The sequence below is a fragment of the Opisthocomus hoazin genome, chromosome 32 (genome assembly GCF_030867145.1).
Source record: "Opisthocomus hoazin isolate bOpiHoa1 chromosome 32, bOpiHoa1.hap1, whole genome shotgun sequence".
Classification (NCBI taxonomy): Eukaryota; Metazoa; Chordata; class Aves; order Opisthocomiformes; family Opisthocomidae; genus Opisthocomus; species Opisthocomus hoazin.
Window position 1 is genome coordinate 3993840 of NC_134445.1, and position 25109 is coordinate 4018948.

The following is a 25109-nucleotide window of genomic DNA, read 5'->3' on the forward strand; positions in this document are numbered from 1 at the left end:
CTATGCAGGACATACCACAAAATCCCAGGATAAAATAATTTAATGCAGGACTTGCTGTAAAACACTGCTCTGCCTGACAGAGATTCCTTTCCTGAAACACGAGGGACTTTAACTTTTTAAAGTGAACACAAAAGGGGTGAAAGCAATCCTGAGGGATGAAGTTTTCAAGCGAGAGAGGTGCTGAGTGACAGACATTTGGAACGGTGTTTTCCTCCCTGTGCCCAGCGTGACTCACTGCAACTTTCAAACGCTTTGATATGGCGCAGAGTCTGGCTGTCTACAAAGACGGCAGAAGGCGACAGTTATTCCCAAACAATACCACTGTTGCTCAGAACCTGGCTATATTATTTCAGAAGGGCGTGTGTGTGGAGTGAGTTCACTCTACAGAATGCTGTTGGACATGCCAAGCCTAATTAATCAGAAAGATCATCTACCTCATCAAACCCATCCCAGCCTCATAAATGCATAAAAGGGCTCTCCTGAGCCTGTGGAGAGCACAGGTTCATCTTTCTCCTTTCCCTCCTACTCCTTGCTCCAGGCCAGCACCTTTGCTCCTTTATTCTTGCTGCAGCATCCATCCCAATCCAAAAGCCAGCAATGTCTCGCCAGTCCACCGTGAGGATTCAGACAGGAAGAAGTGGCTTCAGTGCTGCTTCAGCCATCGTCCCAAACACCTGCCGCACCAGTTTCAGTTCTCGCTCCATCACCCGTGTCGGAGGCTGCAATGCTGGCAGTGGGTTTGCGAGGGTTGGTGGTGGCTTTGGAAGCAGGAGCCTCTACAATGTTGGTGGATGCAAGAGGATCTCTGTGGCTGGAAGGGGTGGTGGCTTCTACGGACCTGCAGGCTTTGGTGGTGGCGCTGGTATTGTGTACGGTGGTGGCTTTGGCATGCCAGCTAACCTTGGCTATGGATACGGTGCATTTGGTGGTGGCATGGGTGGCCCTGGATTCCCAGCTGGGGGCATCCACGAAGTCTCCATCAACCAGAGCCTTCTGAAACCTCTCAACTTGGAGATTGACCCCAGCATTCAAAGGATCCGAAAGGAGGAGAAGGAACAAATCAAAACCCTCAACAACAAATTTGCCTCCTTCATTGACAAGGTGAGACATGAGCTTCCCTAAATATCTTGTCCTGATTTTTTTTTTTTTTTGATGGGGACTCTCTTCTTAGCTGATTTGTGAGAACCTAAGCTGATCAAAAAGGAACAGAAGTGAGGAATGACACTGGAAGATGCCCAGTGCTCAGAATCTCCAGTGAATGGTACCTGCTACGTAGTGGTTGCTATGAATTAATCATCCAGTATTCGAGGTCCTCCTCATTTGCTACTTGACATCTCACAGGCAGCAGAGAAAGAAAGCTCTAGAAGAAAATCCCATCCTACTGCAGATGTTGGGCTCTCTCCACTGAGAATTACAAGAGCCTTGATAACAGATTTTTAGATGGTTAAAGTGAGATGCGAGCAACCCATCTAAAATGACCAAGAAAGGAATCACATGAATTGGTCCTAGAGAGAAGTTAGCTTCTCATTGTCCGAATTTCCTCAAACGCATTTACAGCTATCACTGCATAGTACCAGCGTGTTTGGACTGTTGGTTCAAAACAGCAAAATCTGATCTGATGCTGTCTGTCCACTCCACTCCACTCCACTCCACTCCACTGCACTCCTCTCCTTTGTTAACTGCATCAGATGCACAAGAGCATCTGCTTGATTTCTGCTCTGGTTGAGCAACTCCTCTTTGGTTTCAAGGAAAATGCGACAATATTTTGGAGCTTCTGTGGGGTGGGGGAGCTATACTGAAGGGAAGAGAAATGGTGCTTTACTAATGTTTTCTTAATAAGAGTGCAAACTATTTTGGTCTTTATCTGATTTTGCATGCACTCTTCACACAAAATGCATGCACCTCGTCTTGATTTAGCAAAATAATGAAGGGGAGGCAAGGTGCAAGAAAATCAGTAGTCATTCCAGAGTTTGTCTGCAACAGTGAGCAGTCCCTGCAGTCAAACAGCAAATTCCATCTTCTACCAGATGAGAATTTGGCTATGAAAACCAGCTGGAAAGAGTACTTCGCCACCCCAGCTAGTACTGAGATCCCACATTTGCAAGGAAAGCTCGCTATAATCTCTGCTCTTTCAAAACATTTTCAGGATATTTCTGCTTGCAGGTCCGATTCCTGGAGCAACAGAATAAAGTGCTTGAAACCAAGTGGAGCCTGCTTCAAGAGCAGGGGATGAAAACAGTTAGGAACAACTTGGAGCCACTTTTTGAGACTTACATCAACAACCTCAGGATGCAGCTGAACACTTTGCTGAGCGACAAGGGAAGGCTGGAGGGAGAGCTCGTCAACACACAGTACCTGGTTGAGGATTTCAAGAAGAAGTAAGTCTATGGAGCTAGGGGTCTACTTACCTGGGTAGGTGCAGCCTTTCTCCATTCAACATCCTTAAGCCAGCTAGGGGACCCAGCAGAGTCCAGGACACAGGAATTCCAGACAGTGAAGGTTGCGACATTTTCTCAAGATAAATGATAACGGAGTAACAGATCCATTAACAGATCCAAATAAACATTTAGGGAATAATTTAGAATATGATCAAAGACTTGTTAACTAAATTACCTACCAAGAAAAAAAAAAATTACATGGTAGGTCAGAGAGTTTCAGGACAGCACGCTTAATTTGCTTAAGACAGGCAGGAGTATGACTAACGGCCAGAAGTAGGAAAAAAAAAAGAATAGATTCTTTAAAATTTATTTGATGTACTTGTTTTAACTAGTTTAGCCTAGGAACATGCTCATGGTCTCTCACTCTGCTGCTCTTTAGGAGAAAAGAACATTGTATGCAAAACTCTTTTAAGGAAGTTCATTCCAGCAAACTAAAATCACCTCCGTTGGTTACTTGCCTAAACAAATACTCTTTCTGCCTCCCTCCATTAGGTATGAAGATGAAATCAACAGGCGTACAGTTGCAGAGAACGAATTTGTGACACTCAAGAAGGTGAGAGCAAATTAGAGAATACCATCTGATGACTATTTGTAGAGCTTTGATCACCCATTCATTCACAAATCCATCCATTCATCCTCCAAAAGCTTTTTTTACGGTTTCTTCCCTGGGCTGTTATTGCAGAGATAAGCGTGTTCCTGACTTGCTAACAAGACTTTAAAACACTTTACCTAAATCTCTCGTCCTCCAGGATGTAGATGCTGCCTATATGAGCAAGGTGGAACTACAAGCCAAGGTAGATGCGCTGATTGAAGAAATTAATTTCCTGAGAGCCCTCTACGAAGCAGTGAGTACAACCCCCTCCCAAGACATTTCAACCCTCAGTTAAGAGCTTCCCTGCCTCCTTTCCTCTGAGAGCCTGTAATTTCTTCCCCCAGGAGATGCTAATCCTTCACCTCTTTAGAGTTATACCAACCGTCTTAGCTGCTTAGATAACAATCTGTAGCCTCTCCCAGGTCTGCACGCTCATCTGAAAGGATGAAAAGGCATCTCTCAAGTGAATTAGCTCACCTAGTTCCCCATACACTTTGCAGGAGCTGTCTCAGATGCAGACACAGATCTCGGACACCTCTGTTGTTCTCACCATGGACAACAACCGAAACCTGGACCTGGACAGCATCATTGCAGAGGTCAAAGCGCAGTACGAGGACATCGCCAACAGAAGCCGGGCTGAAGCAGAGTCCTGGTACCAAACCAAGGTGAAGAAAGCAGGGGTTTCCGTGCTGTTATCTTCATGTCTTGTCTTGAACAGAGAAGGACTGACTCTTCCAAGAAAACCTTCTCAAATATTGCATCTTGCACAGCAGCACTCCAGCTGCTAGGCTGGGCTCGACGAGGGTCCCGTGCTTTCAGGCACCTTTGTTACTCCTAAAGCAATGGATTTTACCGTGACTGGTTGTTCCTCTCTCTGTGACAGTACGAAGAGCTGCAGGCTACAGCAGGCAGGCATGGGGATGACCTCCGTACCACCAAGCAGGAGATCTCCGAGCTCAACCGCCACGTCCAGCGGCTGCGGACTGAAATCGACAGCGTGAAGAAACAGGTAAAAAGCAGTAAACCCCACACTTTTCATCAGTTTAACCCCTGGCTTGCAAGGGAGAGGAAGGAAAATATCAGAGGTGACCTAGGCAAGTTCTGCCCAGTTTGACCCTTTTTCTCGCAAAAGCAGAACTGTCACTAAAACTGTTATAGCTGATGGTGCTGGAACAAAACCTTGTGATTTCAGAGCAGATAAAGAACAAGTCTAGGTCATGTATGGGGAATGTGACTGTGGGTTTCTCTTCCATAGTGTGCAAATCTGAAAGCGGCCATCGCGGATGCTGAGGAGCGTGGGGAGCTGGCCCTCAAAGATGCCAAAGCCAAACTGGCCGGGCTGGAGGATGCTCTGCAACAGGCCAAGGCCGACCTGGCCCGGCAGCTCCGTGAGTACCAGGAGCTCATGAATGTCAAGCTGGCCCTGGACATCGAGATTGCGACCTACAGGAAGCTGCTGGAGGGCGAGGAGAGCAGGTGAGTGGGAATCACAACCCTTCTAGTCCTGACGTCGCAAAAGCGAAGCAATGTGAGCACGGGAGATGCTCAGCACTTCTGAAATGCTAAACGGGACACACACACACACACACACACACGACGACATTGTCCTAGCTAATGAAATAGCATCACAGGAAGAATCCCCAGATTATGCCAAGTTTTTATTTTTCTCCCAAAAGGTCTCTAGGAAATGTACCCTACTACTTCCCCCCCCACTATCAACAGACTTCTTACCATCTTACCTTGCTGTGTTCTGTCCCCTAACAGGCTGGCTGGAGATGGCGTCCCAGTGAATATTTGTAAGTCTCTAAAATATATGCAATTACCTTATTTAAGCATTAGTGTGTCTCTGCACCAAGAAGCCAATGCCCAGAGACCCTGAAAGCTTTCCCTTCTCCTTCTTGCAGCCGTGACCAGAACAACTGTGGGAACGGGATACGGAGGAGGAAGCAACCTCAGCATGGGAGGGGGGGTCTGCAGCATAGGGAACAGCTTCAGCTGTGGAAGCGGTCCCGGGGTTAGCAGTGCCACTCTCGGAGGTGGCAGCAGCTCCAGCGTGAAGTTCGTCTCGACCTCCTCCACCAGAAGAAGTTACAGAAGCTAAAGGTTTTCCTTTCAGACGCCTTCACTCGCCAGAAAACACTTTAACGCTGGTCCTTTACTACTGCATAGTTGGGGTCAACGGAATGAGGGCCACCTAAACCCTACGTCTTGTCGCACAGGAGCCTCACTTTAGGAACTCTCTCTCAGCTGTGTTGTCTAGCATGCGTTGTGTAGGGCTCTGCTATTGAAACATCAGTCCAACTGTTTTAAATTTGCAACTTGCTTGTTACAGCTCAGCATTTTTTGGCTGGATTTTGTACATAAAATGTGTCCCATGACTGTTTGTCTCTCTTCACTTTCTGGTGTTTGTCTAATAAAAATGCATACATAATTTATTATATTGCATGGACCTTTTAATTAAAGACACGGAACAGCAAATGCAAATGCAGATAACAAGCAATTTTCCTAGGGCCCTGCCCAGTTAAAGGCACAGATTTTTGCTCCTCATTCACATTTCCCAAATCTCTCCATTAGAAGCCAAAATACACAGGCATAGCGAAGCACCAAAGGGAGGTTTGTCATTGATTTAAACGTTCTCCCCACCACACAAGCCGAAGGCCTGGAAGGTAAACACAGGGCACGCCAAGGCAAGAGTCAAGCACAGGGGAAAAGGTCTAAGATTCATTTATCATGCAGCTTCCAGCTAATACAACATCCAGGAGCCTGGCTCCTGGGGGTACAAAGGGCAGTGCCAAGTGCGTGATGTACCTGCACAAACTCCTAACAACAGGGAACTAATTACCAGGAGAGTCAGAGCAACCACCTGACTTGTTCCAGAATATCAGTCCACGTCAAAACCCCGTTTACTGTGAGCTGCCTCCCCGAAGCGTAAACATGAGCGCATCAAAAGCACTCCTTTTCTGTTCAGAGCACTGGCCGTGCTGTTTTAGGTGTCGATCTTTGGCCTTGATGCTCACGTTCCCTCTCCTTTGAGTATACGCAGGTGGAGGATCTGGTCCATATGTATTCACATGCTAAGTTGAATGAGAGATGTCTGACAGCTATAAAAATATCCAAGAACGGGACACCTGTTGGAAAGTGAAAGTCTTCAAGATCCAATGTTTCTTCACATTGCTAAAATACATTGGAGACAAGACCTTGTTTTGAGAAGGTGGAGAGAAAACAGAGGAGGTGTAGCAATTTTAGATGTGGTTCTGACTAATCAGGAGAAAATAATTGAGAAGTAAAAGCAGAGCAACATCTGGCTAAAAGCCACAGAGTGACAGATCTCACTGCTGGAAGATCAGTAGAACAAATAGATGTGATTAGATAAAAGGTCCCAGCTCTCACCTCATGTATTTCAGTAAGTTCAAATAATGGGTAGGGAAGCACTCTTAGGAAAATACTCAATGGGAACTGCCCTGAATGCCTGAATGTATGCAGATTTTCCGTCAAGACCAACAGTTTCCTATAATTTTCTAGGATGCTCTGAACTCTGCATGTTCCTCTCTGGATCCCTCAGGAAAACTCCTTCCCAAAGACTTGCAGGCTTGGTTGTGGGTCTGCTGCAGCTCTCTGCTCCTGCTCCACCACCTCTCCCTGCTGAACACTCACAGCAGCTTTCCGGGAAGGAGCAACATCCTCACTCTGAACAGCAGCCTGGGCAAGGTTAAGTAATGGTCTTCCTCATTGCTGCCCAAACATACTCTCCAACCAAAGCGGATATGATGTACACAGCCAGCAGGCACGTCGGATGGATGCCATCCATTGCATCAACACCTGGGTCATAACGCAGAGATTATGAAGGCTTTCATCCAGCATGTGAAAGGCTGGGGCCAGAATATTTGTTCTCCCAGGGCATCCCTTTTTAAGCAAGACACAAAAAAACCCACCCTGGGAAAGGTTTGCAGCTCTGGATACACAGCCAGTGTAGAGCTGTCCTTGCTCCAGAGCAAGTCTCTGGTCACCACGTATGGAACCTTCTGCATCCAGTCCTGCTGGACAAGTTAACCAGATGTAGGGATGACCTGGGGCTCACATTTCGGTGGGAGAGGACAGCCCTTGTTAATTCTAGCTCAGCCCAGATTAAAACCTTAGTCATAATGAAATGAATGGTGCTTGCACTCAGGGGCTTGAATTTGCAATGCGTGGAGAGAACAGATTACTAATTGCTACCCATAATGTTTTTACAGAGTTCTTTAGGACAGACAGTAGCTTAGTCAAAGAAGGTCTTCTCTTTTAAAAACTGCTGCTTCTTGTAACACACAGTAGCTGAAACACTCCCGGAACAGTTATTCTAGCTTTGTTCCAGGGTGCGTCATGGAAACATTGGAAGAATAGAGAGGAAAATAGAAAAGAAAAAAAAACAAACCAAAAGCATGGCTGCAAGGCAAAAAGACATGACAGGCATGTGCAAATTACCCTCCAGGGACCTGCTGGTCAAACCCACTGGGCCGCCTGGCCTCCATGTGTGAAATGGCAAGCACAAGTGTGCATCTGAAAGATACATCTGCGAACACCTGCTCCATATCCTGGTGCCTGCACGTGTCACTGTAACAGCTGGAGAAGGCTACAACTTCCCAGCAACACTCTGCCAGTGGGCTGCTACCTCCTCTGATGAGTAGGTGTTCAGCTTGGGCACGGGCATCCATAAGAGAGACCTACCTTGGCAAAGCCAAAGGGCTGCAGAGTCTGAGAGCAGTATGTCCATCCCTGGAAAGTTACAGGCATCCAGAGGAGGCACTGAAAGTGTCTTTCAAGCACCTTGCCTGCTCTGGGATAAGTGCCCATGTGTACAGGGCTACCATACAGCATGCACAGGGCAAGTCAAGACAGCACGCGTCTTTCACCACAGAAACGCACTATTTGAGTTTTCCTGGGTGCTATGTGGAGTAAGAGTAGAGGGAGTTGACTGTGAACAATGTCATAAGCCTGGATCCCAAGCACTGAATTTCCTTGTGAGTAAGCGATATCAGAGGGGGAAGACAACAGACATGGGGAGGGCAGCCTGGGAACAGGCTTCAGACTGTGTAGAGGCAAGGTCACCCCATGAGTCAGGGAACAGCCCCAAAAATCTGTGAAGGTGAAGCCCTGAGAAATTGCCAACTCAGGTTTTGTGTCGTCACAGCCAACAGTAACTCCCTCCCCAGTCACATACTGGTATTTCATCATTTGTTGTCAGTCTGAATCAGGATGAAACGCAGACACTTTTAATGGAAAGAAAAGGTCTGAAAATACCATTCGTAAAGCTCCCTTCCATGTCCTTCCCACTGCCCAGCTGGTTCTTGATAGCCGATGATCCAAGACTTCCACTAATGCCCCATCACCACCCTGGCTTTCCCTCCATCATCTCTTTGTCCCTTCTGTATCAGTTCTGGTTTAAATGACTCTTCTTTGGGCATGAGAACGAGAGTCCAGAATTTCCAACAAGTCGGGGCCTGAAGTGCTGAAGCCCCGTTAGATCTTACTCAAAACCACAGCAGCAGGAAAAAGTAGACCCACAACAACAGATTTGTCAGACCTAGGACAACTGCACTGTGAAATCATGTGCCTTTACGCAACAGAGGGATTGATTCATCCATGAAATAGAGATGAGCGAGCCCTTGCCCAACACAGGGAACCATCTACTGTAGAGGTGAAAGGAGGGAGTGGGAAAGGGATGGCTGCAAAGAGGAGTTGAGCAGGCAGTATTTAGTGTTTTCACAGATATTTCGACAGTCAGATCATGACTGTCACAAAAAAATGCAACTCCTGCACTTTGCAAGTGCTTCATAGGTGCTTGTGCTCATGGTGAACTCACCGTCCGCTTTGCTGCTGGGTGTGCCGAGCCCAGTTAATCAGAAAGATGAGCCAGACCCATCCCCAGATGGGAAGGGTATAAGAGGGCCAGTCCCAGCCAGGGGTAGCACAGCTTCACCTTCCTGCCTTCATCCACTTCCTCACTGCTTCATTCTCTCTACCGCTCCCACCCTGCTCACACCAGCTGCCATGTCTCGCCAGTGCGCTGCGAGGAGCCAGAGCAAAACTGGCTTCAGTGCTGCTTCCGCCTTCATCCCAAATGCTAGCAGCACCAGCTTCTGCGCACTTTCTGCAACCCAAGGTGGAAGCTGCGGTACCCCCACTGGATATGGAAGATTTGGTGGAGGTTTTGGAAGCAGGAGCCTCTACAGTCTTGGTGGATGCAAGAGGATCTCCCTGGCTGGAAGAGGTGGTGGCTTCTACGGACCTGCAGGTTTTGGTGCTGGTACTGGGATCTCCTGTGGTTTTGGTGGTGCAGTTGGCGGTGCCTTCGGGTTTGGTGGTGGCATGGGTGGCCCTGGATTCCCTGCTGTCCCTGCTGGGGGCATCCATGAAGTCTCAGTCAACCAGAGCCTTCTGAAACCTCTCAACCTGGAGATTGATCCCAACATCCAGAGCATCCGCAAGAATGAGAAGGATCAGATTCAAACCCTCAACAACAAATTTGCCTCCTTCATTGACAAGGTGAGACACAAGATTTCTTGGTTGTGCTGTGATGATTCTTCAGTGGGGAAGCATAAACAAGGGCAAGTTATATCTTCATCAGGAATTTTGCTCTTCTTGTACTGCCATTTCTAACACCAGCATCCTAGGAACAAAACCTGAGGGGTTCCAGCTTTGAGACCATTCATTCCTTGCATTAATGCTGAGATGAAACCAGCCAGCGGGGGGCAAATGGTGATACAGGTTATAAGGAAGCGGAGTTTGCAAAGAGAGCAGGAATGTTAACATCAGGTGTGCAGTGCTGGCTTGCCTGTACAAAATGTCAGCTGCTCCTCGAGTGTTGAGAGCTCCCACCTCTCAGCAAGCGAATCATTGCAGGATTGTACCTTGCCTCTCTAAGCAAAACCACCCTGAAATCACTGTTTCTGAAATACCTCCCTTCTCTATCCAGGTCCGATTCCTTGAACAACAAAACAAGGTCCTGGAGACCAAGTGGGCCCTTCTGCAAGAACAGGGCAACAAAACTGTCAGAAATGACATTGAACCGCTCTTCGAGACCTACATCAACAACCTCAGGAGACAGCTGAACAGCTTGCTGACAGACAAGGAGAACTTAGGAGGGGAGCTGAACAAGGTGCAAAGCCTTGCTGAGGACTTTAAGAACAAGTGAGTCTAACCATTTGTGGTCTGCCTGGAGAGCAGGGTGGGCTGTGACAGATGCCAGTCCTCTGTTGCATCTGTGCAATCAAACAAGGAAAGGTGGCCTTTTTGCTGCTATTATCTTCTGAGTAAGGCCAAGGTTAAGTTTAATATGAGACATATTCAGCCTCAGTTCCCCATGGCTGAAAGCCACAAGCAGAAAATTACCGGGCTAAGAGACCAAGGTACAAAGAGGTTGGTCCTGAGAATAGGAATGACTTTTGTACAAGCCTAGACCAACCCTTGGTTTCCATTCTGCAGATATGAAGAGGAGATCCACAAGCACACAGCTGTCGAGAATGAATTTGTGATCCTGAAGAAGGTGGGTGCATGCACGCTGTGGCCCCCAGCCCTGCACAAGCGTAGCAAGAAACACATTCCCCAGCTTTTCCTCTGCTTCTCTGAAAATCACTTCATCTTTGTGATGCATTTCCTCTTCTAGGAGGTGGATGCTGCCTACACAAACAAGACAGAGCTTCAAGCCAGGCTGGACTCCCTTTTGGAGGAGATAGATTTCCTCAGAGCCCTCTATGAAGCTGTAAGCACCAGTATTTACATCCTTCTCCCATTTTCCAGCATCCTTGCCTTACTTTCCCACTTCAGAGGCTCAGGACTGATTATTTTCCACTCTGTTGCACTAAATAATTCAGTACTTATTCCATTTCACCTGCTGTCTTAACCCTGCCTGAAACTGTCTGGGAAAAATCACTTTGTCCACCCAGGTCTGCCCTCTAACTTGGGGGACTTTCTCCCTCTGAGCAACATTCACGTCTCAGCCTGTGACTCACCAAAATGCCCGCTGCTTTTGCAGGAGCTGTCTCAGATGCAAACCCAGATCTCTGACACCTCTGTCATCCTGACCATGGACAACAACCGCAGCCTGGACATGGACAGCATCATCGCAGAAGTCAAAGCGCAGTACGAGGACATCGCCAACCGGAGCCGGGCAGAGGCTGAGTCTTGGTACCAGTCCAGGGTGAGTGCCTAGAAAGGCTTTTGCAATAGGAAAACCACATTCCCTCCCCCAAATCTCCACGGGGAGGAGGTGGGTCCCACCGTGATTTTTGTAAGACAGGATGTCTTCAGATTTAATAATGGTATAAAGTTTGGAAGTGCTAATTTGGGATTGAGAACATACGCTTACTTCTGAGTGCAAACACCCGCATACCCACATTCTGCTTGGCTCTGAACCCAATATATTTTACCTTGACTGGTTGTTCCTCTCTCTGTGACAGTACGAAGAGCTGCAGGCTACGGCAGGCAGGCATGGGGATGACCTCCGTACCACCAAGCAGGAGATCTCCGAGCTCAACCGCCACGTCCAGCGGCTGCGGTCTGAAATCGACAGCGTGAAGAAACAGGTAAAGAAACAGTGTAAATGCGTAAGACTTAACCCTTGCTGTGGTCCAACCTCTTGGTTGTCTGACTTCTTGGTTGTCTGACCTCTTGGTTGTCCAGCCAGCTCCAGGGAACAAAAACAACTGCATCTCAGCAAGTTCTGCTGGATCAGGAATGAATGTGACAGCAACTATCTCAGTGCAGTAACATCACTAAGAGTAACAATGCAATATGAGTAAAGCTGAGGAGATGTTGAGGAGTGTGGAGTTAGATTAAATCTAGGTTGTGACCTGGCTCAGAACATGGATCAATTCAATGATGGCTAAGATCACACCCATAGATGTTAACCCAAAGTCTTCTGCATCTAGACCAGGCATCACGACCTCAGGGTACAAAGAACTGGTCTATGCTCTAGACAATGGATGCAATCAGTATTTTTCCTCCTCAGTGTGCAAGTTTGCAGACAGCCATTGCAGATGCTGAGCAGCGTGGGGAGATGGCTGTCAAGGATGCCAGGGCAAAACTGGCTGAGCTGGAGGCCGCCCTGCAGAAGGCCAAGACAGACCTGGCCCAGCAGCTCCGTGAGTACCAGGAGCTCATGAACGTCAAGCTGGCCCTGGACATCGAGATTGCGACCTACAGGAAGCTGCTGGAGGGCGAGGAGTGCAGGTGGGTGCAATTTTATATCCCATTGCCAGAGGTGCAGTGGAGTTGCGGACTCTTGTCAGATTTAGACTTCCTGTGTTCAGAGGACCTGCAACCTGTTTAACAGCAAGCAAATGCCCATGAAGATGAGCTTTTTGGAAAGATGGTAGCCTTTTGCACCAACTTTCCAACTTCCACCAAAAATATTCCAAGGAAAATTCTCTTGCCTTTTCAACCAGCTCCTGTTCACGTGTTGCCCTTGAGTTCTTACCAGCTCATTTTGCTCCCTAACAGGCTCTCTGGAGAAGGTGCCGGCGCAGTGAATATCTGTAAGTAACTTTTAAAGATAGTTTGGCAACTTTTACATTGGTCTTCCCACCAGTCAGAGCCCCCTGTTTGTGGATGCCTCTAAAGAGGGTGTCTTCCTCTTGCAGCTGTGACCAGAACCACTGTAGGAACAGGATATGGAAGCGGAAACTGTCTCAGCTTTGGAGGCAGCAGTGGTGTTGGAGGTGGGGTCTGTGCTGGAGGAATGGGCTTCAACTCTGGAAGTGCACAAGGCACAGCTGGGTCATGTGTGGTCGGTGGAAGCAATTCCAGCGTGAAGTACGTCTCCACCACCTCTTCAACCAGGAGATGCTACTGAAGTCAGACATCAGCACTGTCAGCTAGCGTGTGCCCAGTGCCCTCTCGTATTGCATGCAATCCTTACCATGTTACTTGCAAAAGATTTGGAAGTCCAACCTGTCTGTCCTTATTTATATGAAACATGTCATGCGCCTGTTTGCTCTTTGACTCTCTGAAACCCTCATTTCCCAGTGTTTGTCTAATAAAAGTCACGTGGAATTAATTCTGTCACATCCTCCTTTTAATTCCAATTACTTCATAGGACCTTTCGGAAAAGAATGGCTGACATAGCAGAGTAGAGCTGAAGATAAACAAAAGTTGTACACACAAGGGTTGAGACCCTTAATTCCTCTGCATACTACTGCAACTCCGTGGTCACCTCTTCTATCCAACAGGAATAGAGTAGCTGAATGTTCCATTCCCATTTGTGTGAGCAAAGTTTATTAGCATCAGTATCTTCCACAGGATGGGAAAATATCTACTCTTCCTAGCAAGCACTAGAGAAAACATTCTTCTGCTTAATTTCTACATTACGACATCTCAGCATTTTCATGCCACCTTGATCGCGCCCAAACCTGTGTAATCTTTTAAGGTTTTACATGATGAGTCATGGAGGGATGTAAATCTAGTTCTTCCCAAGAAAGCAAGTATTTCAGCTCATGCTGTTCTGTACATGCACCAGCTCCAGGGGGCTAACAAAATGCTGTCACTGCCATTACCATAATGAGAAATGGAAAAGACCCACTAAACCCCCAGACTCTCCCTCTTTGGGAAGAAGAATGTCCGCAGACATAGGCTGCGAGACAGCTGAAGACCCTGAGGGTAAGGAAAGTTCAGTTCCCCCTCTCTGGTCTGCTGAACAGCAGAAAGAAGAGACCAACTACAAAAGCACCAAAGCTCATTTTAAGAAAAAACCGATCCTGTGCTGAGATTACCAGAGCAGATTGTTCTGGGTTAGCCTCCGACGCGACCCTGCCGAGTGACTAAAGCACTAGAGGCAAACGTGGTGCACATTAAGTGCATGCCGACTCCTAGCCTAAAGAGAAGGTGACATAATAAACCCCAGCTTGTCACTAATGCTCTCAATCTAAGCACAGTAACACACTACTGGAAAGGACATGGCTTGTCATCTTCACCTGCCCATCTTTGCCTGGCATCTCCGGACCGTATTTCCACTGACACCAGCAAAACTGGCATTTGGTTTAAACACCGTTCAGCATCAAAACAGGCATCTGATGACCTCGACGTTTACAAGTTAGGCTGTTTTCTCTCTGGGGGACCGTGTAACTTTTAGCTATCCCATTATTCAGCATTTCAGCTAAGCAGAGCATCCAGGCTCCCTTTGTAGCCAACAAAGGGGCACAGGTGCCTCCCAAATTATCTACTTTGCCAGAAGTACCTCTGCGCAGATGAAGTGCTGCCTGTAAAGATGAGGAGCACAGACCAAGACATCTAACTTGTGCCTAAATCCTGTGAAAGATCAGGACAGGTCACTCCTACTCCAAGGCAGCTGGCAGCTGGGGAGCAAAGTCCATTTTTCTTTAGCAAAGCACTCAAATTGGCATTTTCAATATCTCTAGATTCCTTCTTGTGGCAACTTCAGTCCCATCAGCTTGAAACTAAACGGGCACTGATGCCATTAACAAAGTTAAAAGAAAGCTCAAAGGGACCTTCCAGACATACATGTGGGTTTTTTTCCCACCAGTAATCCCTGCTCTGAAAAACACAGGTTAGAAAATTTGGTTAGCTTTACGAGCCTGATGGTTGCCAGCCCACCGCATTAGCAAGACTGGTGATTAACGGATTGGGAAAGATGGCCCTGCGCCAGCATACCAAACTGATTTGCTCAGCCAGCTGAGCCGCCGTCCTCTGTGGACAAGCCCAGCTCTCCAACAGGATAAAAGGCAGAGGGGACTCCTTATCCAAACTCCCAAAGACTTCTACTCATCTGCCATCTCACGTCATTGCCCCCTGCTCTTGCCACCAGTGAACGATTGCACAGACGTCAGTCGGCATTAGGCCAGGAGAACTCATTAAGAGTTTCAGTGCTCCTTCTGCCACCATGCCTGTTAGCCGAAGTGGTTTCAGCTCCATGTCCATGTCCCGCAGCAGTGGCGGAGGCACAGGATGGATCAGCGGTGCTTTTGGCAGCAGGAGCCTTCACAATCTTGGGGCAAGCAAGAGGATTTCCATGAGTGGAGGGCATTGTTCTCCTAGACCGGGATACAGCTATGTGTCAGGTCATGGCGGGCTTGCATATAGAGTTGGTGGAGCTGGGTTTGGGTTCGGAGGAGGATGTGGCCCTGGAGGTATTCAGGAGGTCATGGTCAACCAAAACCTCTTGGTACCTCTTAACTTGGAGATTGACCCCAACATGCAGAGAGTGCGGCAGGAGGAGAAGGATCAGATCAAATCCCTCAACAACAAATTTGCCTCCTTCATCGACAAGGTAAGATGCATTCCACTTCATCCAGCCTGACATGTTTGTCTTTGCCTGTAGAGTAGGATCAGGATTGCTCTCAGCATTATAAGTTTAGTTCTAAATGCTTAGGGCACAGAGTTAAGGATTTTGTTCAGCTTGTTATCTCCATAAATACAGCTTCGTTTTGTCAGAGCTCTATAGATGGTCTGGATATGGTGCAAATCATTTTTCCTGGTTTCTTTGTAGTTGAGTGTTGCTCCTGGTTTCCAGATCTTCCTACCAATGATCTTAGGTCATGCCCATCTAAATCCCACTTCAAATTACATAAAACAAAACCCAAGCCCCCTGACATTAAAGCCCAATCTCATGAAAAATTAGGCAGGTTTTAAGCTGATGATCCCAAACGATTTAAATTGTTCTGATGGGTTTCAGGTGCGGTTCCTGGAGCAACAAAATAAAGTACTGGAGATGAAATGGAGCCTCTTGAAAGAACAAAAAATTGTGAAAAATAACCTTGCACCTATGTTTGACACATACATCGGTAACATGAGGAGACAGCTCGAGGCTCTAGGAGAGGACAGGCTGCGGCTCAGCTCAGAGCTGAAGGCTATGCAGGATGCTGTTGAAGACTTCAAGAGTAGGTAAGCAACACACATAAAAAGAAACCTGTCCAGTTTTTCTTCAATCTTCTTCCTGGATGAGTTAAAAGACACAAGGCAATCCCAAAATTCTGAGACCTCAGAAACGACTGAAGTGACTTGGTTCCCCTGGCTTTCGCTGCTGCATGAATGTCAGCAGCAGGACTCTACCCATGCAAGACACATGCATTTTTTTGCAGGGACAGGTGAACTTTTTTAAAGGCTCGGACGATCAGACACTCCTATGAGTTCAGGAGTAGCTTCTCAAAAGCTTAGCCTGTCCAGAATCTTAAGCTTTCCAAATGGTTTCAGCTCCTGTGTAGTCATTTGAACACAGACCAGGATGAAACCTGAATCTTTATAAGACCATTGAGCACTCTGAACACTCACATTTCTTGCTGATGCGGGTTCCTTTCCAGGAGAGAAAAAATATCTAAGAAGAAAGCTTAATTTTAAGTGTATGCTAAAGTGTTCTTCTTCATTAGTTTTTTTTTCTTTCTTTTTCTTTTTTTAATTAGTATAATGTCCCTTAATATCAATGTATTGGATAGTTTTAGCAGTTCTGAAAGCCAGGAGTTAGCTTCTACACCATGCTAAGTCAGTAAAATATTAGGCAGGGTTTCAGCTAAGCTCATTAACTCTTTAGGCTCTTAGGAGGAGGTGTTCTCTCTCATCCACTCTTTGCACTTTTGAAAAACATCTATCAAGCGTTAATGTCTGCTACCATGCCCACGAGGGATACATGCTTAATGGACATGAATAAGTAAGGAGCTTAAATTGTCAGTTTGGAACCAGAAAAACAAGAGATGAGAGCTAGGAGGAGGCTGCAATTCAAAACAAGGACACGCGAGTTCTGCCAAAACCCCTCTGCTCTCCCTTTCTTGGGAGATCACACGTCTGACACTTTCTGCCACCTTTACCAACAGTGCCTCCGGCCCAAAAGCAGCATCGGAAGAGAAACGACTGCCTTGGGGAAGAGAAATCATCATCCACGGTCTACTTTGAGACTTCTACTTTATGGTTCTCCGTGCTACTAGAAAAGAAAAGTTTAATAGAGAAAAAAAAAATATCTGCACTGTGCCAGTTTAGCCATCTAAGACCTCAGTAGCTGAGCAGAGTTGAATCTCAGCTGTAAGAACAACCATGCTGTGGATTAACTGGGTCAGGGAGTTTCCTTCTGTTTTCATCACAGGTCCATGGTGAAAGCAATTTTAAATTTTGAAAAGCAATGTCTAACGTTAGCACAATCTGCAGCAGCAAAGCAGCGACAGAGATTGCTCAGCTAAGACCCTTGGGCACACCATGACTTCAGACAAGAAATCCTTTGACAACCGAAGGTCACATCACAGAAGAGGTTCAGACTTCAGTACTGTGCCTGCATCCGACAAAGCAGCAAATTTTCCTTCTGGCTCCAGATCAGGGAGGCTTTGGGCAAAAGCTCAGTCACATCGTACACCTTGAGGGGAGGGACCATCATCTTGCATTGTGGCACCAATGCCTATGCCTGGCAATGGACGCCACTGCTTCTGTCCTTATTTCCTAGGAATTCATTCTTCTCGCCTTTATTTATTTTAAACTTTGTGGATCCCAAAGTATTCTTCCTAATGCTTTGCTCTTTTGAGTCAAATACTAATCCATAGGGCAATTAGAAATTAGACACAGGCCAAATTAGTTTTCCTTGTCTATGTGGCTAAATGCTTAGAGACCCACAAACCTATATACAGGCTAGGACTTTATTTAGCAGAAATTATTTTAAGGGTTGGATAAGGGTTGGATCCTTTCCCAAGAGTGGGACTGTGTGCTACTGCTGATCCAGACCTCGGATCTCCTTGCCCTGGCCATCATCCTCCCTGCTACCTGCCCACCCCCAGCCCTCCTGAAGCCACCGCAGGACCTGGCGTCAGAGATCCCGGCTCTGCTGACTAACCCAGGCGTGGTGGCAATGAGCTCAGCCACGGCTCCACCCGGCCCCCCTGGCCTGAGAAAATTGAGAGAGCACCCGGCTCCCGTTCATAGCGAAAGCTTCTGGGAGGATAAAATGTGACTTTAATGAAGGCCTGAGGCTTTTTGAGGTGGCTTCCTCCCACCACCTAGCCCAAGGGTGCTGTCTTTCTATCATAATCAATGAGATATACTTCTAATATGCTATGTACAATATATGCACTGACCTAGCAAGGACAGATGTGCGTGGTTAGGTAGCTGTTTTTGTTGTTTCCTCCTAAGATCTATGCATCGGTGCTAAATGTCCCTGGGAACAGACTCTTTAGTCTCTCAGCAAGCACCCTACGGCAAACGTGTGGAGGAGGAATTTCCACATGCCCATGGTGGACAGGGTGGGTTGCTGTATGGAAGCTGTAAAGGGATGCTCATCTCCCCTTCCCAACAGGTATGAAGAGGAGGTCAACAAGCACACGACTGCAGAGAATGACTTTGTGTTGCTCAAGAAGGTGAGGCCCAACAACAAAGAAGGGACACGCTTTTTAAAGGCAAAACACATTTGAATGTAAATAACCCTTTTTATCCAGCAGTGCCAAGCTGGGAAAGCACTTAGCAAACATGTAGTCATACCTCCCTGAAGAAGAAACACCCAGCTGTGCCAGTCTGTCAGTCCTTGGCAGCAGCTCGTTCTTATTTCAGGCCCCTCATCCAAAATTCAGGTGAATCCTGGTCCCCCAGGAACCAGATCCTATCTGGGTCATCCACACCTTGTAGTCACTCCAGTAGATGCTGTGCCACTTCTGCAGCCTTTCTGTGTCCATTACTGCCCTCCACAGCATCCGTGGTCCCACCGCCAGGAGACACAATGAGAAACTTCCACTGGTTCAAGCACTGTCCAAAATCTCTGTGCACTCGCAAAAAAAAGGGAAATTCAGTGGCTTCTGACATGTTAAAAATTGCTTAGATCTATGCATATCATCCCACCCTTCCCCCCAGAAAAAGGTGGAAGGAAGAAACCAGTTCATTCTTGGCTCTGTTTAAAGGCACAGAGCTCAAGAAAGTCTTCAGTTCTGGTTTGTCTCCAGTGGTTCATATTAAATGACAACTGGTCTTTGCACAGGGATGCAGACAGGCAAGGTTTGGTTCACTACCTCTGTTGTTGTGATCCCAGGATGCGGATGCCGCCTATGTGAACAAGGTGGATCTGGCAACCAAAGTGGATGCACTGACAGATGAGATTGACTTCCTGCGAGCCCTCTACGAAGCAGTAAGAATCTCCCAAATATCCCAGTTCTGCTGTTTCCCCTTTTTCCTGGTACCAACAGGATTGAAACAGCCTGAAAGAGATGTTCGGAGCTGCAGTTCCTCCCCATCCCTACCCCTCTACCACACATCATCTCTGGCACAAGCACAACAGTGGAACATCTGGGACTGGGAATGAATTTGTTTGACTTACAGGAGCTGTCTCAGATGCAGTCACAGATCTCTGACACCTCCGTGGTCCTGTCCATGGACAACAACCGAAACCTGGACCTGAACAGCATCATTGCAGAGGTCAAAGCGCAGTACGAGGACATCGCCAACCGGAGCCGGGCAGAGGCAGAGTCCTGGTACCAGAGCAAGGTGAGGACGCAAAAATTAACAAGGTGAGCTAGAAAAAGTTTTGTCTAGCATTTCGCAGAGGCTATTTTATACTGGAGAGTGCAAGCAGAAAGGATAGGGGAGTAGGGTATAAAATCAAGTAATCAAGTCCATTTGCATAGAATTTCGTTTGCTTCCTTTGATGTGTGAAAATGCCATTTTGACAACAAGAGATAGAGGAGCATGAGGAGATAGAAGGAGGAACGAAATATGCTAAAGTTCATGGGGAAGAGCTTGGACTGAGTACAGAAAGAGACAGAAGCCCCGTTCAAGAGAGTATCAGAGCAGAGTCAATCTCTACCAATGAATTCAAGCTCCTGCCCAGATCTGACCATGCCCTGGTGTCTCATCTCCCCACCCACCTCAGTATGAGGAGCTGCAGCTCACAGCTGGCCAGTACGGGGATGACCTCCACACCACCAAGATGGAGATCTCAGAGATGAACCGCGTGATCCAGCGGCTCCACTCGGAAATTGATAGTGTAAAGAAACAGGTACAGTGCACAAGACCCCTCCCAACATGGGGGCACCTCCATCTCCACTACCTTGCTGTACCTTCGCAAGTCAGGGTCCAAACCCACCGAGCAGTCACCAGACCTATTTCCACTTCTGGCAGTGCACCAGTTTGCAGATGGCCATTGCAGATGCTGAGCAGCGTGGGGAGATGGCCCTCAAGGATGCCAGGGCAAAACTGGCTGGCCTGGAAGATGCTCTGCAGAAAGCCAAGGCCGACCTGGCCCGGCAGCTCCGCGAGTACCAGGAGCTCATGAACGTCAAGCTGGCCCTGGACATCGAGATTGCGACCTACAGGAAGCTGCTGGAGGGCGAGGAGAGCAGGTGGGTGGCTCCTCCTGCAAACCAAACAATGTCCAATCCCATTGATGTTTTCGCATTTGCCTTCCAACAAGAGAGGGAAGGGCCACAGAAAGTTCCAGAGAAAACACACCCCTATCCCACGCAGTTACAGGTGTTATTTCAATTCCTGTTGCATGCCCATCATCAGACCTTAACACCCCAGACCATGCTGTTATCCAGTGTCCCTGGTGCCAAACTGTTGCTTGAAACTGTCCAAAATAACAAGCCCTTCCTTTTCTGTCCTCTCTTTCTTCCAGGCTGGCTGGAGAAGGCGTTGGTGCAGTGAATATTTGTAAGTAATCTGACTCTTCAGCAACAGATTGAGTATTCATTGAGTTATTCCTTAAATGCACATGGAACTGAGGATAAGACAAGGAAAATGGGCTATGCAGCTGGTAGTTACCAGCAGAAAAACAGAGCATCCTTAGGGGCTTGCAGCACTCTGCAGGACCGGGGAGGCCAAAGAGCCTGATACATCTTTCCTCTGACCAGCTCTGAACTTGAAAGGTTTTGTAGACTGAGACTGTCCCTAGCAGACTCAGATCTCTAAGGCCAGCTCTGCTACAGGATAGGAGGAACAGCCAGAGAATAAGATGCGTGAAATACAGGCAGTGGTAGACTGTCCAAGAAAAAACACGAGTGTGTGAAACTAAAGGCTGAAATTCCTTCCTACTATTGCAAACAAACTAACCCTCCACCCATGGTTTCCCATCACAGCCGTGGTCTCATCTGGGAGCAGCTACGGAGGTGGGAACGCGCTGGGGCTGGGGTCAGGCTTCAGCAACTGGCTCAGCACCGGGGGAAGCGGTGCCAGCTCCAGCGCTGGGAGCTGCCTGGCCGGGGGATTCAGCTCTGGTGCAGGAAGCAGCTCAAGCAGGAGGTTTGTATCGAAAAGCACCACCAAGAAGAGCTATCGGAGCTAAATCATGGCGGCATCCAGCTCATCCGGAGCAGAAGAGGTTGAGCATCAGCTCTTGCTGCCAGCACAAAGCCTATTAACACCGGCCAAAGAGCCACGCTTGCCACTTTCCCATTAGGGGTAAGCATATTCCCAGCGCTACTTAGTGGCTTGGGAGAGATGCCTCTCCCGGTCCAATTAATTCCTCTGCATAAAGCCTCACCCAGCTGAACAGAAGTCCAGTGCTGCTTGTCAATGTGTAATCAGCCTCCCCATTAACGGGTGCCATCATTAGAGCTCAGCTTGCAGCTTCCCACAGCTCCCTTTTGCTCTGGTGCCCTGGTGCAAATCCAGAGTAGATGCAGGACCTGGATTTACACCAGCGTACAGGAAGGCAGGTGTCCCCTCACCCACTTACGATGGAAAGCAGGAGGTGTGTTGAGACCACAGTCTCTTGTGCTCCCTCCTCATCAACCCTGCTCCCCACCGCTGGGTTTGCTCTGCCCAAAGGCTTGAAGAATTGAAAACAAAGTGTCTTTCAGTACAGAGGCAGTTGCTTTGCTTCCCCGATTCCTCTTGCATTGCTGTTGTTTCACTCCAGCGCTCGCTAGCTCTGTCTGCATCCAAAAACGCAGCCTTCGTTTTTCCTAGGTGAAAGGGGTTGGCTCTCTGTAACATCTAATCCCTCGCCCACCCAGTACCTATAATTTAAGCCAAAAGATCACGTAACCTACAGGTTGCTAGAGCTTGTCTCAGCATAAGTCATTCTCCTTTCCACCAGCCAGAGTAAGCTTAAAGTAGAGACAGGGGTTAAAAATACAGGAAAAACAAAACGGAGGAACAGCAGGCTTCGGTAACATAGATTTCACATAACCTGGAAAAACACCTCTGTTTTAGTGCCTTTGTTCTTAGCTTGGGTTCTTTTTTCCTTCTCTTTTTATGGAAGGAGGAGGGAGGCAAAGAGGAGGGTTGGAGAACTATGTGCCAAAATGTAACTAGTTCTTTTCCTCTAATGTTTTGCTCCCATTGGACTGTATGAGTTATATGAAATTTCTTCAATAAACTTCAATCAAACTTGCCATGAACAATGTTGGTTTTCTGTGCCATTACAAAATTCACCTAAAAGGGTAATTTTAGAGCAAGATTTAGATATGCAATAGACACTCACTGTCACTCAGAGCCTTCCCGTATCCTCCTCCCTCCCATCTCAGTCCTGGAGAGGAGGGGGAACATTAAGGGTATTGGACAGGGGTCACAGAGCAGCAATACCCAAGTGCTTTGGGAGGTCTTCCAAGTCGCTCAGCCAACAGAGCAAGACCAGAAGGTGGGGCTGGTTTCACCTGGCCATAAAAACCTACATCCGAGCCAGTCGAATGGCAGAAACAGACACTTTTGGGTGAAATGACACGTTTCCCAGTAAGGCCTCCCTCCCCCTGCGGGACCGAAAGCGCTCTAGGCAGTTGGCTGAAGGTGTCTGCACATCAGGAGCACTCCAAATGGTGTTTTAAAGTCAGGAAAGACAGATCTCATGCATCAGAGTGAAACTTTTGGAAAGGCTGGTTCCAGACCTGCAGCTTGCTCTGGGAATACAGGAGGGATGTATCTCCATCCCCTCTCCAAAGCCGGCGGCAGAGCTGTCAGGCCAAGTGCTAAACAAGGATGCAGTCCCAGGGCAGTGAGATGCTCCCGAGCTGAGGTTTTTGTTTGGTCAGCAGATGGAAGCCAGGCTGGCTCATTCTAGCTGGCGGTACTGTAATTAAAAACCCAAGAGAGAGAAAGTGAGAAAAGAAGTGAACACGACTTCTTCCATTTCACGGAAGATGCCAACTATCACATGTAGCAGCTGTTTTCCAGCATCCAGGGCCCAGTCACGAGGGATGCTGAGCTCTCTGAACTCCCTTTAAGCTGACTCCCAAAAAGTGCTTAGAAGATACACCTCCCACACAGCTTTACCTAAAATGTTGCGTGGCTAAATAAGACCGGTCAGCTTTCAGGCTTGCACACGTGAATTTCCCTCTGATCCTCTTCATGGAGCACAACATGTTCTGGGGCCATGGTGAATGCCAAGAAAATCACATAAAAGCAAATGTGCCTTTAGAAAAGGCTGAGATTTTCAGGGCTAAGCCCTCTGTGTTATCCCACTGGAGGCAAAAGAATTAAGAGGGTTCACAGCCATGGCACACAGCCTTTTTGATCTTTCAGCTAAGATGGGACTGAATGTCACCTGTTTCATCTTCTAGGAAAGACTTCTCTGCCTTTCCTGCATCTTTGTCACTATGAACCCACCTCTTTTGCTGAAAAATTTGTATATAGTCCAAACTTACATTCACACAAGGATTTGCCAAACGATTTCACCAGAAAGGAATGACCAAGCCCAATTCTGCTGTAAGCTGTTCCCACGTAGGACACTTCCGCAAGCAACAAGATGAGAGGTGTTGACCTACCTGACCCGCGTCAGTCACAATCCCCCCCAAACTAGAGAACACAACAGACTTCAGGGCAGCCAGCGAAGGAGAGAAGCACACAGGTAGCTCGAGCGACAGAGCAGCAGACCAGACTGGATTTCTCTTTGCAGGAGCAGTGCACTCGCTCCATCATCCCCTCAATCTGTTCAACCTTTGGCTTTGGATTTCCGAAGCGGCTGGTGCTAAGGTCTGAGCTGGAACATCTTTCATAGCTTTCTCCTGCTCTCAGCCCCCACTTTGCTGCACCCGTTTTCTGCTTCTAGTTACAGACCAGCAGAGCCCTAGCACCAAGAAATACACTTGCAAGGGTCCATCTCCTAGTCCCAAGGGAATTAAAACATTGTTCTCGAGGCCAACAAAATTGCAGAGGTCAAATGAAAGAAAGAAAGGAGTAAATGACAGAATTTGGCTTACAGAAGGAGCAACTCCAGCTAAAGGCTGATGTAACGCCAAGCCAAATCAGCCCCAGTGTTTGGATCCCTAGATCATTCCCAACAATTCAACTCAGATTCTTCTTTTCCCACAGGTACAACAACGCAACGCTCCTTCCGTCGCTCCCAGTGCCCTGTAAACATCAAAAGATTGGTTCTGCTTCTCTCTTCCATGATTACTATAAAAAAAGGGAGGTTTGCAAATGCAGTTTTTATAGGACCAGGGATTCCCTCCCTTTCAAATTAGAAATGCAGCCTGTAACTGAACAATAGGTGTGTGCATAAAAGCAGCTCTGGTTCAAATTCAACAAAAGAGACGAGTGGGATATTACCAAATGACCTAAGCTCATATATATCTTTAAAAATGGTCTTTTGGGGCTGGTTGTGAAGCCAAAGGCTGTTTTCTTGGCACACAAAAAGGTGAAAGCTCTGCTTGTCAGTGCAGAGGGTTTCTGGCCAGGTTAACTCACGTGTGTTGCCTCCTGCTCCCGCGTTCAGCTGCTCCCTCTGCCTTCACTCCCCTTCGAGCTGCTCTCGACACCTTGCCAACCCTACCACGTTCACTCTGGAGCTGGGGGCATAAGGAGTTTCAGCTCCTGCCTTGCTGTGATCCCGATAAATGTGCAGAGATACTTGCTCAGCACCGTCTCGTGCTGCGGAGGTGCTGGTGTGGGGTAACCCGGGATGGGCTGCTTTGGCAGCAGAAGACTTGGTGCCGATGCAGGCTGGGGTTGGGCTCTGGAGGTGCTGGCTTTGGCTGCGGGGTCAGTGGAGGCCTTGGAGTCTGCACACCCATTGCCAGGGTCATAGTCATGAAGCATCTGCTCATGCCGCTGAAGCTGGAGATGGACCCAAAACTTCAGTCTGTGAAGTACCAGGAAAAAGTAGCACATCAAGACCCTTAATAACAAATCTGCATTTTCCACTGACAAGGCAAGAGAAGAGGTGCCCAGTTCAGTGGGCAGTGCAGCCGCAGGGCGTA

General features: G+C 47.7%; 3 protein-coding genes across 3 annotated transcripts; all 3 read left to right on the forward strand.

The window, feature by feature from the left end:
• Positions 1 to 597: 597 nt before the first annotated feature.
• Positions 598 to 5131, forward strand: LOC104338529 (keratin, type II cytoskeletal 6A-like). The gene is made up of 9 exons (XM_009944579.2): positions 598 to 1101; positions 2164 to 2378; positions 2931 to 2991; positions 3188 to 3283; positions 3531 to 3695; positions 3914 to 4039; positions 4286 to 4506; positions 4795 to 4826; positions 4935 to 5131. Exons 1-9 carry the CDS (start codon positions 598 to 600, stop codon positions 5129 to 5131), a joined length of 1617 nt encoding a protein of 538 aa, XP_009942881.2.
• Positions 5132 to 9057: 3926 nt separating this feature from the next.
• LOC142365107 (keratin, type II cytoskeletal 75-like) lies at positions 9058 to 12859 on the forward strand. The gene is made up of 9 exons (XM_075445564.1): positions 9058 to 9552; positions 9983 to 10197; positions 10492 to 10552; positions 10673 to 10768; positions 11042 to 11206; positions 11466 to 11591; positions 12017 to 12237; positions 12508 to 12542; positions 12648 to 12859. Exons 1-9 carry the CDS (start codon positions 9058 to 9060, stop codon positions 12857 to 12859), a joined length of 1626 nt encoding a protein of 541 aa, XP_075301679.1.
• Positions 12860 to 13619: 760 nt separating this feature from the next.
• LOC104338548 (keratin, type II cytoskeletal cochleal) lies at positions 13620 to 21256 on the forward strand. The gene is made up of 11 exons (XM_075445721.1): positions 13620 to 13662; positions 14135 to 14235; positions 14843 to 15289; positions 15695 to 15903; positions 18287 to 18347; positions 19010 to 19105; positions 19297 to 19461; positions 19847 to 19972; positions 20095 to 20315; positions 20591 to 20625; positions 21051 to 21256. Exons 1-11 carry the CDS (start codon positions 13620 to 13622, stop codon positions 21254 to 21256), a joined length of 1710 nt encoding a protein of 569 aa, XP_075301836.1.
• Positions 21257 to 25109: the final 3853 nt, after the last annotated feature.